The sequence below is a fragment of the Oncorhynchus mykiss genome, chromosome 15, assembly GCF_013265735.2.
Source record: "Oncorhynchus mykiss isolate Arlee chromosome 15, USDA_OmykA_1.1, whole genome shotgun sequence".
NCBI lineage: Eukaryota > Metazoa > Chordata > Actinopteri > Salmoniformes > Salmonidae > Oncorhynchus > Oncorhynchus mykiss.
The window spans coordinates 27,065,876-27,079,684 of record NC_048579.1 but is presented as its reverse complement, the minus strand read 5'-3'; the positions used below and the strand labels follow the sequence as shown (position 1 = coordinate 27,079,684).

Here is a 13,809-nt window from a genome sequence, read left to right as displayed (position 1 = left end):
TCTGTTGTGAATTTCTTATGTGTTTTGGGAAGGAAAAATCCTATTTCAATTACTAATATTCCCCATTTCTTGACATTTCAATAGAACGTAGTAATTTCAGTTAACTAAAATTATTAAATATACTGTAGCTATTTCAAAACGGTCTGACCGCAATTATTGACCCTTGCTGTGAAGACCATTTTTTTTTTTTTTTTTTTTGTCAGCATCACTGCTGACATCACTGCTGGGTTTGGGACAATTTTTTTCCCCCACATTTTTATAAATTGAGCTTCAATCAATTAGATGCATTGTAAATGGATACTGAACACATTTGAGATCTGTTATTTTGTTAAAATGTTTCTGATTGTGGAATTCCCAGTTTCATAAAGCTTATTTTATATTAAACTTTAGATTCTGGAGGCTTTCTTTACAAGGTTGAATAATTGACTGGTTGTAGCCTATAATAGGCTTAATTATACTGTATCTTTGCAAGTGTTGCATGAAAATATGTTGGTAATTGTAAAAATGTTGATTCTGAAAACGTATACCTGTACCTATGTTTGTCCTGTACAACCGCTGGTTGCTGAAATTCATACTTTCAATCAAAACATTGATCGAAAACAGACTTTCCTAATTTGTGTTTCTTAACTCTGCACAAGTGTGCTTCTGCCAATTTAATCTCAGTTTGTAATATGTCAAGGCCGCTACTTCTCCAGATGAGCAACACAAATTAGGAAAAAGTTGGTTGTACTCTACTGAACACAAATATAAACGCAACGTAATAATTTCAATGATTTTATTCAGTTACAGTTCATATAAGGAAATCAAGTCAATTGAAATAAATTCATTAGGCCCGAATCTATGGCTTTCACATGACTGGGCAGGGGTGCAGCCATGGGTGGGCCTTGGGAGGGCATAGGCCCACCCACTGGGGAACCGGGCCCAGCCAATCAGAATGAGTTTTTCCCCACAAAAGGGCTATATTACAGACAAAAACTTCTGTTTCATCGGCTGTCCCAGTCTCAGAAGATCCCGCAGGTGAAGAAGCTGGATGTGGAGGTCCTGCAAATTTTAGAGTGGCCTTTGTCACCAAGCACACCTGTGTAATGATCATGCAGTTTTATCAGCTTCTTGATATGCCACAGCTGTCAGGGTTATCTTGGCAAAGGAGAAATGGCCACTTACAGGAATGTAAACAAATTTGTGCACAAAATTTGAGAACAATAAGCTTTTTATGCATGTGGAACATTTCTGTGATATTTTATTTCACCTTGTAAAGCATGGGACCAACACTTTACATATTGTGTTTTTATATATATTTTTCAGTATATAAAAGTATGAATTGTATCACCCTGCTGAAGGACCGTAGTTGTACAAGAAAAACATAAAAACAGGTAAGCATTTTCAGAATTGACATTTTTACAAGTATCGACTGATGGGGTTTCAATGTTACTAGCAAATCGTGCGAACAGTTATCAATACTCTACTCCACCTCCATATAAGATAACTGAGTTGAGTGTTCCTCAGCAAGCATGAATGAGGTTACATGTCTACCTGTCAGCGGGCGCACTCTTGACAATCTACGATAGGCCTACGCATTTGCTGAATTCGGCTGAGTTTAAGTCTACTTTGCTTTCATTACCGCTAGATGGAGGAATTTGATAAGCAACCAAAGCAGAGCGGTTTCGACACGAACCTAAAGGCAACCATCTTCTAAAAGGCACATTCAAAACCTCCTAGCCCCTTGGGGTCGCTATTACCTATGTGCAGTTTTAGGTGCTTGCTGAGAGAGGGAGAAGGAATGAATGGATGCACTTGATTTTTATTTTCCTGTATATGTGTGTTCGCACTTGCCGGCGTATGCAGTCATACCCGTGTGGAGGGCGGTAATTGTCCTACAAAAACCAATAATCCACAATTATAAAAAATAGTGCAATATTATCTGTAGTTGGATGTCTATTACTATGAAGTAAATGTTGAGTATGCACTTGGTAGACATGTGTGCGCCATGAGATGAGCGGCGTAGTAAGTGCGTTTTTGCACCTTTGGGAGGTGTCAGTTGAAGGGGGGTGTAAATCGTGCACACCCAGCCACAACAACAATAAGGAGGAGCCACTGGGCGGAGCTGGAAGGTCGTGGTTAGCACTCCCCACCACATTTTTACAACAGCACCACACACCCGGCCGGAGAGTGAGGAAACTCCCCAGCGGAGTATTTAACTACAGAGGTTTCCTTCAGACCGGTATTTGGTCAAATAGCTTATGTTTGTTCGCTAAATGAAGACCGAGACAAAAGCCCGAAGACCCACACAGGTTGCCCGCATCCCCCCAGACTCCTGCGTGGCCCTCCAGACGAGCGCAGCTTGCCACAAAGCGGCGGTACCTCCGGTTTAGTGAACATAATCCTGTTGCTGATATTGTGGTTTCAACATTTTGTTGGTTTAAACGCTTCATATGACTTCTGGTTGTAATTTTCAGTGCAAATAGTTAGTGAAAGACTGCCAATTGTCGGTTTTGAAATCCTAAGGTCGTTTATATTGCAGTTGGTTTCCGTAGCCTAAAGAGGCACGAGAGATCACAAAGGTGGCTAATGTTAGCGACTAGCTCGCGACACAAACGAGTTCCATCTCCGTACGTACCTTCGAGAGGTCGTTCGGTGTGCTTACACGGGACTACTCGCATTAAGCAGCAGAACACACATTCGTAACGGGGAACCAATTACTATTTGCCTAGTTAGTTGGCGATCTTGCTGGACAGGCCAGCTTCCTTGTATCAAATAACAAATGGGCTAGTGTTAGCTAACGCTGACTGGGCTGCTTTAATATTGTCGCACAAGTAAGGAAATTAAAACGTTCATTTAATTTAGTAGTTTGTTCTTTTAGATTGTCAGTATGATGGCATTTTAATGAAAATTTACCAAGTTAACAATCAAGGAAGATAACTTTAGCTATTATATTTGTATGTATCAATAACATTTTAGTTTGATTTGAGTCGCTGAGAGCCAACGAAAAGGACTGGAGTTGGGATATCAATTGACGATCGGAATTAATTCTGTCCCTGGTTTTAACCGGATTTTTGGCCTCTGGATCGACGTGGGAGCAGCGGGATTTCGACGTCCACTCTTATCTGTCACTGTCGATATTTTTTCCTCTCCCTCCTCCCCCACAACCGTTCCCCGTTTCTCTCTCCGATGCGGATTGTTGAGTAGCACCGGCAACCAAATCAATACGGCAGCCGGACATGCTGAAGTGTATCCCTTTGTGGCGCTGTAACCGCCACGTCGAGTCGGTGGACAAGCGACATTGCAATTTGCAAAATGTCCCTGACGAGATATTCCGCTACAGCCGCAGTCTGGAAGAGCTTCTCCTCGACGCCAACCAACTCAGAGATTTACCCAAGGTAAGCAACCAGTGGTTATAATTAAGCACACATTGTGGCCTATATTGGCCGCCACAAATGATTATCATGCGCGGTCAAATCAAGGCATGCAACCATGAGAAACTCCCAAGGGACAGGTGACTGATGTTTTGATTGTCTGCCTGTCACGCATCTGTGAACATGTGTCAACTTCATCAGTATTTAATCAATTGAGCATAGTAACTAACTAATGCAGGAAGAACATTGTTTATTTGGAAAGTGGTTTAAATGTCATTCATATTCCAAACACTGTCATTGGTGAATGTTGTAGATACTTATGATGTTATGTATGATGTTACCTGTATGTCCTATTCTTGCATTGGATAACTATTGACAATAGGAATCAAAGCAACTGGGATAGGAGGCTGCCTGCTCAGATTAACATTGATGACAGCAGAGAGTAGGAATCAGAGGAGAAACGGGCCTCTTTCTGCCTTTGGATGCTTGCTGTTGGAGTCAAAGGCAGAGGAGGCTCATGCTGCAGTGGAGTGGGCGTGCTGCATGATATCAAATGTGTAGACGAACTCAGCAGATGAAAGGAGCTGGCTGGCACCTCACTATGTTGTCTGCAATAACTGCATGGTCCAGTGGGATTGGAAACGGTCAGTGCTATCCGGAATCCTTGGGATGTCCTTACCAGAGCCCTAACCATTTTACATTTCAACTTCAATGGGGTAGGGACGTCCTAAGGAATCCGGTTAGCATGGACCGATTGGTAACAGAGGGAGGAGGCGTTTGTGGAATGAGTCTCCCTCCTCCACCCACACTCCTCCTACATGAAAAATCACCAAGGCTTTGCTTGCATGTCCCTTGTTTATTTTAGGGGAGCTGGATGGTTATCTGGCCATGCAACATACTCCTTTACACCAGAGCACTGGGGCGGAACAAATTGCCTGACTCGCGTCTCAATTTGCAGCTGTGTTCATTGTCCTGCTCCAGTATAGGGGAATGGCTGTGGGAGATGATGGCTCTCTAGACATAATAATAATTCATACTAATTATAATACATTTAAGTTGTAAAGCGCATTTATCAGACCCAAGTCACACCAAAAAAATAAATGCATTCCAGAACTCTGGACAACAATCAAAGCTGTATACAGATGTCGCCAGATCCAGAGGACATGAGAACAGAATGAGCTTTTCTGAACAGCATGGTCTTGAGCTGGAGGACAGACTCTGCAGCCCTAATAGTGTCTGGAACACAGGAGGTTGGTGGCACCTTAATTGGGGAGGACAGGCATGTGGTAATGGCTGGAGCGGAATAGGTGGAAAGGTATCAACATCAAACACATGGCTCCCGTGTGTTTGATGCCATTCTGTTTACTCTGTTCCAGCCATTATTATGAGCCCTGCCAGCAGCCTCCACTGGTCTGGAAGTGCGTTCTGGAGCCCTGCAACTGAAAGCCCTGTCACCCATAGTTTTTAGTGTGCTGTGGGGCTGGTGAAGTGAGACAGACCTGGATGAGGGAGTGAGATGTGCTGCTGCCATGGGGATAACAACTGTCCCCTCTCATTGAAACTACAGAAATTCAAGTCCAACCGTGGTACTGCAGGCATTGTTTGCAGAAAACAGGATCCCCCATTATAGTGAATGGGGAAATGTCAATCTTTGCTTCTAATACACCAGATGCATGTCCTTGAATCAATTTATTTTAAAATCGCACACAGAAGAAGTTCTAAGGATCATTTAGTTGCTAATAGCAGCTTGCAGGACCCCGGTCGGCCTTCAACTTGAGTTACTCAATGAGAGGGGATTCACTGAGAGCTTGCAACGTCACTCGCTGGAGTAGCTCAAACTTCACATGTTATGTCTCCATGAGACGCCATCTTAATCGACTTCATTTTGCTTCAATGCACTATTGAGTCTTCACAGAAATGAATGGTATCTTGTGATCGACAGCTTTGTCCATTCTTTTTAGTCATTCGCTTCTGCTCAGAAGTTCTGAGCCAGGCTCTCAGACAAGGCTAATGTTGTGGTAGTAGTGGTGGGGAGGAGAGTAGCAAGTTGCACAGGCACCAGTAGTGTCTGTCAACAATCCCAGGTCATAAGGAGCTACAGTTAGACAACAGAACTATGCAAAATCCCTAGCAATAGTTTGAACACCATTGTAAGTAGTTACTTGTAAACAGTCAGTTCTAGGGCTAAGTTGTAGACCATTCTGTTGAGCCCACTTGAGTCGTGCACTTTAGTCCCAGGCCATTTTGTTCAGCTATGATTTTACTGGATTGTTTACAATCTGGTTTGTCACTCTAGACCTCAGTCTTCGTGTCCCTCACGCTTTGTCTTTTAGTTTGTACCCAGATGTAACGTTGCCGAGAGGGCGTGTGTTTGGTTGTTTGTGCCGACTTCACCAAGGGACGACTGTTACTAAACATGCGGTTATGTTCATATTGGAGGAGGGACTAAGACGGATAAGGAGGGAGTGGTTTAGGGGAGCAGCTCAGTACAGCTCTAAGACTCACAAAAGCACACACAGACATCCAGTTGTTTAATATTTAATCTGGCTGCTAGTTAGGCTAGATGCAGACTGGGGTTTCCTGACACAGATGGAAGCTGCTGTACCCAAGGGTGCATTGCCTGGCCTGCTTGACTCAGCCCAGCCGCCGTGAGCCTGGTGGTGCAGGGGGCCGTGAGGCTGGCAGAAGGCATACAATCAGGGCTGCTAACGCACACCGATAGACCCCTGTTCACAGCGCTGGCTTAAGCCGAGAGACAAATATGGTGTGACAGTGCAGCTCTAGCGCATGTCTGTGGCCGTGTTGCGTGCAGACACAAAGCATATGTTCCCCTTGCCTGCAGTCCTAGGAGGGCTTCGGAGAGCGGGGGCCATCAAAGGTCCATGCAGGGTCATGAATGTGGCGAAAACCCAGCAATAAAAGAACTCTCTAATATAAAATGATCGCCTGTTCTCATTTGGGCTCTCCTTGTCCTGCGACAACAGCTGTTTATGGCATTTCTAGCTCTACGACGCCAATTGTTTTGTTAACAAATGGACAAATGGACTGGCCCTTCTGGGGCATATTTTGCCCATGGTGCCTGGCGTGCTTGTTATTCAGAAGTCCCAAAAATAATAATCAGGGCATATCCGCATCTAGTAACTTATTTTAGGCTTAATCAGGAAACGTCCCCTCTGTGGTTTATTCCCTTCCAAAAAGGTCTGTATTAATTGGTCCATTTCCTGGTCAACAAGCAAACCATTAGGCAACAGTAGTTCTAATGGTTTCCATGTTATGGTTTCTAATGGTAAAAGTCCCGAACACACGATATGGTGTTTTGCAATGTTAATGGTGTTGGCTTCAATGGTAACTACATATAGAGATGTTTTCTAATCGTTTTATTGAAAAACTCAACTGCCGTGCGGCTTGTCACATTTTATTCACTAGCTCAAATCTCCATCTCAGTTTTGGGCTTGTAGGAATAGCCTTCATTTGAGAATTACACCATATGGATAGCCCTCACAGTTGTCATTTGTTTGACTATTCAGTGTGAGTTGGGCTAAAGCGGTAGGTTGCTAAGAGGGCAAACTGAATTGCGTTCAATGAGGACTGGCTTAACTTGTGAGAATGACAGCATAATTTATTTTTAATCATAAGTAGAAGTAATTTGTTTTCTACCCAAAGATACTGTTGTGTTCCATTTTATAAAAGGTTGTGGAAGTTGCAATACTATAGATATAGAGAACTGATACTGTATGCTGGTTGTGTTTTGTGTACTGCAGCTGGATTTTTTTAAAAAACCGTTTCTTGGATTCCTCTTCCGTTACTCAACGGTCAGAATACGTTTTGTTCAAATGATCGGATGTAGGGTCCTATATTTATTTAATATTATGTCAAGCCTATAAATTAAAGGGCCAATTTGGATCAAATTAATGTATATAGCCCTTCTTACATCAGCTGATATCTCAAAGTGCTGTACAGAAACCCAGCCTAAAATGGATGCAGTCAATTAGCTTAATTTTTCAGATCAAATTCAATTTCAGACAAATCATTTTATAGAAACAGATGAGATTAGCATTCCTAACTACAGAAATTATTTCGGAACAATCTGAGATGGTGGGTGTCATGGCTTGCTGAAATGGGGCTCCCGAGTGGCGCAGCGGTTTAAGGCACCGCATCTCAGTACTAGAGGCGTCACTACAGACCCTGGTTCGATTCCAGGCTGTATCTCAACCGACCGTGACTGGGAGTTCCGTAGGGCGGCGCGCACAATATGCCCAGCGTCTTCTGGGTTAGGGTTTGGCCGGGTTAGGCAGTCATTGTAAATAAGAATTTGTTCTTAACGTACTTGCCTAGTTAAAGGTTCAATAAAAATGACTTGGGCCGACTGTCTTCTCCGTCTAATGCGCCACCACGTGTGCCAGATGTCATTGACAATAATAGTCTCACATCACCACAAAGTTTCACTGTGGAGAGCAGTGGGCTGCAGGGTGGCCATCACCACTAGACGGACCCAATATCTGTACCGAAGTCTGCTTGAGCAATGGGTTTCTGTACAGGGCCAATTTGGATCACATTTATTTATATAGCCCTTCTTACATCAGATGATGGCTGTACAGAAACCCAGCCTAAAATGGATGCAGTCAATTAGCTTAATTTTTCAGATCAAATTCAATTTCAGACAGATCATTGTGCGGCACACACAACCCATGAGGCATTCAGTTTCGCCATACAGAAGGTAAATTATCAAATTTATGCGTATGTGATAAAGGCAAATACTATAATGGGGGTTGGGCTGGGGGGGGATGTAGAGGGGATAGATTTGCTTTATAGGGTTTGGGGAGGGGGGATTTAAGTGTGAACAGATGGAGTGTCAGATGCTCTGACAGGGTCTTAGGTTCACTGCGGGTTACTTGAGCTCCACCTGGCGACCCTGGCTTGTGTGCTGTATTGCCTTTATCCGGTTAGTCTTGCATGGTAAAAAAAAGTACATACAAATGTTTTATTGTCCCATACATCAGATAGGTGCTGTGAAATGTGTTGGTTTACATGGTCGGCAATAGTAGCACGGCGCACCTGGAGCAAATAAAGGTTAAGGGCTTTGGTCAAGGGTACGTCGACAGATTTGTCACTGTCGGCTTGGGTATTCAACTTTTCTGTTGTGGGCTGTGGGACTCATTTTGTCGACTGGCTCTGGTCCAGGGTGTTTTTCCTTATAAGTTTGTTTCCTTTAGAAATATTACTGAGCGTTGTATTGCACTAGAAGAACAAAATTGCATGCTTGGGACAAGATGTGCAACCCTATCAGCTAAAACAGAACCGGCTGGCCAAAAAAATAAGCTTTCCTCCAGTGAACCCGATTTGTGTACTTCTATACAGAACCCAAAAGGACCCTTGGAGAGAGCAAGCGGGCAGGAATTTCCCCTCACGCCCATATGTTCTGAGCTCTTAACATCAAGCTCTGTTTTCTCATAACGCAATGCCTAATCCTCGCTATTCCTTAATGCGTCTTTTGTGTTGCTGCTAAGTAGGTTTCCTCTGGTTTTCACAAATGCCACTGCCTCGTAACGCCAGTGAAAAAAACACGGAAGAGTGCTGGAACGGACTAATTTCAATCTCCATCAAGTGTCTCTGAGAAGCAGAGGGCTACGTCATTGTCTCCTAGATCTGTAAATGACTAGAGATGGATCGTTCATGGATCAAGGTCCTTGTTGGGGAAAGCTTTATCTGCGGTTCCCTCTTGTGCCAGCGAGGCATTTCGTGACTGCGCCGGCCCAGGCACTTGTGAGGAAATGGATGTGGGTGATCCCCAGCCCGCTCTGGAGGATCAAGTTGAGAAGACCGGTGGAAGTATCTTTTAACATTCTTGAAGTCTTGTGACAGGTTACATAGTAGCCCATTCAGGCTCTCCTGACACCCTCTACCTAGCCACTCATATCCAATATCACGGCCTTTTGTCCCAGCACTCTATGTTCTGTCCTGCCCTTGGCTTGGCATTTACACTCAAACAGAAACAGATATTTGCACAAATCGAAGGTTGGCCCCAGAACAGGGCAGGCCTTCAGTAAAGCACACAAGGGCATAGTATTTTTTGTCTTTTTTATGAAGAAAGGCAAGGTCACTGTCAAAAGCATCTCCCAATAACCTTGATAAACATGTCAGTAACTTGGCCCAGTGGCCCCTGTCAGAATTTACAGTTACACTTGCAGCTGCACTTTCTCAGTTCCCTGCATTTCTGCTTTGAAACAAAGATGCATTTGTCAGAATGCAATCGGTGCAGTAGGCTTGCTAGTGCCACATTGCGACTAGAATATATCTGCTTGGTTTTCCATTGGTCTCCCATTGTCCTGTATGTAATGACTGGTTAAAATGCTTGGTGGGTGTGGTGGATGGTGTCTGCACTCAGTCTGCAGAACAGGTTTGAAGAACGTCTCTCCCTGTGTTATTACTGTTTTTGGATCAGTTACGCTCGGTACCCTGCTAGTAAACAAACGCGTAAAAACCAACTGCAGGTAGAGATCTAATGAGGTGGCTGCAGTGTAAGCTAAATCTGCGTTATCAACAAAAGTGTCACTCACATCTAGGCCTGGCACACTTACTGTGTAACCATGCAACCGACGGTTATGGATGGAACACTCATGGCCATGAAAATAAAAGAACCGCCATAAGCGTTTAAAAACAGTATTTTTATTTTTATAAACGAACAGTTTGATTGAAGATGGAATGGCTGTGCATTCCGTGCGGTTGAGTGCTTTTCTGCGAGTTAACATGGTTTCCTAACAACGGGATGCCAACCATTTTCAATGATTTTACTGCGTTACAGTTCATATAAGGAAAGCAGGATTTTGGAAATGATTCATTCGGCCCTAATCTATGGATTTCACATGACTGGGCAGGGGTGCTGCTGTGTGTGGGCATGGGAAGGCATAGGCCCGCCCACTTGGGAGCCAGGTTCACCGCCTTGGGAGCCAGGTTCACCGCCTTGGGAGCCAGGTTCACCGCCTTGGGAGCCAGGTTCACCGCCTTGGGAGCCAGGTTCACCGCCTTGGGAGCCAGGTTCACCGCCTTGGGAGCCAGGTTCACCGCCTTGGGAGCCAGGTTCACCGCCTTGGGAGCCAGGTTCACCGCCTTGGGAGCCAGGTTCACCGCCTTGGGAGCCAGGTTCACCGCCTTGGGAGCCAGGCCCAGGCAATCAAAAGGGATTTATTACAGACAGAGATAGTCCTCAGCACCCCCCCACCCTCCCCCTCAGGCGGTCCCGCAGGTGAAGAAGCCTGAATGTGGACGTCCTGGGCTGGCGTGGTTACGCGTGGTCTTCTGTAGATGACCATACCTACTCTCATTCTCAGTGTGGTTTCATGTCTCTAGGATAAATCTAATCTGTGGGTTGTTTTGAGGACATTTGCAGGTGTGCGTGGAAATGCTGAGCTAAGAATCATGTTTTGACACATTTATCCTGCTTAAAGGGGATTAGTGCAGAACAGTAACCAGTTGGCCTACATTTTATTAGGGAGGGAGCTAAGTAGGCAACTTTAGCAAGGTGATACATCATGGTGTAATGTGGGCTGTTGCCTGACCTTAAGCTGTCCATCAACTAGACCAAATCTTAAGATTTGAAGACCAAAAAGTATTTGATTTGAACAGTCTAGAGCAGGTTTTGCCAAACTAGGGTACGCACAATACCATCGGGGGTACGCCAAATAAAAATGTGAATTCACATTTTCAAACAGTCCATTTATATTTTCCAAAGGTGCTATACATTTGGGTGAGTTTTTATTTTTCTCTCCTGAGTAGCCTCGTTTCACTGCCAATTGTGAATCTGACGCAGCCGAAGAGCTACTGCCCCCTTACCCGGGAAAGCACTGAACAACAGACAGGGACTTTGGACCATCGAAGAGGTGCAAATATGATGAGAACTACATTGATTTGGGGTTCACTTATTGGGGGTAGTGCCTTTCCTCAGCCACAGTGTGTGTATGTGCAGAACCTCAAAACTCAATGAAACCTTCACTCGAGTGCAGACATTTAGAAACAAAACATGCCAATTTGAAAAATAAGCTGCAGTAGTTTTTACAGAGAGAATTAAGACTACTTTCGGGTAGTAAGACATGTATAAAAGCAACAGATACCATTAAGAAGTTGGGGCTAGAAGTGTCTTATATGGTGAGCCCCATACTATTGTGGAGGACTGATTTCTTCCTGCTGCCAAGGATATGGCTGGGACAATGCTTGGGGGAAAAGGCCAAAATAAACATGCAGACAATGCCGTCATCAAACAACTCTGTTTCACGACGCATCAGTGACATGGCTGGAGATGTTTTGAAACAATTACTGATTCGCATACAAGCCAGTGAATTCTGTGTTACAGCTGGATGAGTCAACAGACGTGGCGGGCCTGGCTCCTGGTATATGTCCGTTACATTTATGTGGGGTCAATTTAAGGAAGACATCCTCTTCTGCAAACCAGGACAACAGGAGAGGATATTTTTAAAGTACTGGACAGCATTGTGACGTCAAATGGACTTTGATGGTCAAGATGTGTTGGTATCTGTACTGATGGCGTGAACGCCATGGCAGGGAGACATAGTGGAGTGGTAACGCGCATGCAAACAGTTGCTCCCGACGCCACTTGGGTACACTGCAGCATCCACCGAGAGGCTCTTGCTTCCAAGGGAATGCCTGACAGCTTGAAATACGTTTTGGGCGTTACCGGGAAAATTGTTAAATTTGTTAAAGAAATACCCCTGAACTCTTGTGTATTTTATGCACTATGAAATGTTATGGGCAGTGACCATGTAACGCTTTTACAACGCACAGTTCTTTCCATTGTATTTTTTGTTGTTGTGTGTGTGCTAATGAACTCAAGCTTACATTTGACGATGTCAAATGTGATATAGCGAAGCACCTCAGTGAGCTGGGTGCGCAATTACGCAGGTACTTTCCCAAAACGGACGACACAAATAACTGTATTAGTTATCCCTTTCATGCCCTGCCTCCAGTCCACTTACCAATATCTGAACAAGAGATCCTCATTGAAATTGCAGCAAGCGGTTCTGTGAAAATTTAATTTAATCAGAAGCCACTACAAGATTTTCTGGTTTGGGCTGCGCTCTGAGTATCCTGCTTTGGCAAATCGAACTGTTAAGACACTGATGCCCTTTGCAACCACGTACCTATGTGAGAGTGGATTCTCGGCCCTCACTAGCACGAAACTAAATACAGGCTCAGACTGCGTGGGGAAAATTATTTAAGACTGAGACTCTCCAGTACAACCCAACATTGCAGAGTTATGTGCATCCTGCCAAGCACACCCTTCTCATTAATCTGTGGGGAAGTAATTCAACGATTTTTGATGAACTAATAACGTTTTCTATGTAAGCTGGCTAAAATAAAAAGCAAAATAATTGATTATATTATTTGTGCTAAGTGCTTCACCCAGCCGTGAAAACGTCCCCCCAACTCTGTCTGCCCTCTCGTACACAAGCACAGGCCAACCAGGCTAATACGCCTGAGCGAGAGTTTCCTCTGGGATCTCCTCTATAATTCTGTTCACTCTTTTTGAGCACAAATGGACATGATATTGGAGTGTTTATTTTTCTCTCTCTCTCTCTCTCTCTCTCTCTCTCTCTCTCGAGTCTCTTGTTTGTTCAGCCTTAGGTCATAATTGTAGTCCAAAGGAAATGGCAATTTGGGACTGTGTTGCTAATAATTAATGCCCTGTAACCACTTCCATTTTTGTATTTATTGATATGAATCGTTTGTTTTAAGTGGTCTCTCTTTTACAAGTCAGCATTGTGTTTTTGTTTGGAGATATGAGATCCAAATAACACATTAACCCCCTGTCCCACTCTTTAACCTAATGCAGGGATTTCTTTCATTGTAATCCTTGGTTGGGCTGCCTAAAGTTATTTATTTTCCCCCCGCTTAAGTCCCCAAATATAATAAATCCTTTTATTTTTCTCCCCCATCCACAATTTTAAGTGTAAACTTAATCCATCCACCTGTGGATGGTGTGGCATATCAAGAAGCTGATTAAACTGCATAGACATTACACAGGTGCACCTTCTGCTGGGGAAAATGAAAGGTCACTCTAAAATGTGACGTTTTGTCATAACACAATGTCACAGATGTCAACTTTTGAGGGCGCGTGCAATTGGCATGCTGACTGCAGGAATGTCCACCAGAGCTGTTTTACTAGATGTTTTGAGTATTACTTTCTCTACCATAAGCCACCAAGTAATTTTAGAGAATTTGGCAGTACTTCCAACTGTCCTCACAACCGCAGACTACGTGTAACTACGCCAGCTCAGGACCTCCATCTGGCTTCTTCACCTGCGGGATCGTCTAAGAACAGCCACCCGGACAGCTGATGGAACTAAGGAGCATTTCTGTCTTTAAAACCCTTTTTGTGGGGGAAACTCAATCTGATTGGCTGCGTCTGGCCACCCATGGCTGCACCCCTCCCAGTCATGTGAAA

General features: G+C 44.1%; 1 protein-coding gene across 19 annotated transcripts in view; it reads left to right on the top strand.

Annotated features, from left to right (window-relative positions):
* The first annotated feature begins 2,109 nt into the window (after nt 1-2,109).
* The window catches only part of LOC110489900 (protein scribble homolog), a 101,910-nt gene continuing 90,210 nt past the window's right edge, over nt 2,110-13,809 (top strand). For 13 of the 19 annotated variants that reach the window (XM_036944158.1, XM_036944157.1, XM_036944173.1 and 10 more), the window contains exon 1: nt 2,110-3,377. In XM_036944158.1, the coding sequence (XP_036800053.1) occupies nt 3,219-3,377 (159 nt within the window). In that variant the 5' untranslated portion in view covers nt 2,110-3,218. The remainder of the gene's footprint in view (nt 3,378-13,809) is intronic. The other 6 variants (XM_036944171.1, XM_036944170.1, XM_036944169.1 and 3 more) reach the window with 2 other exon arrangements.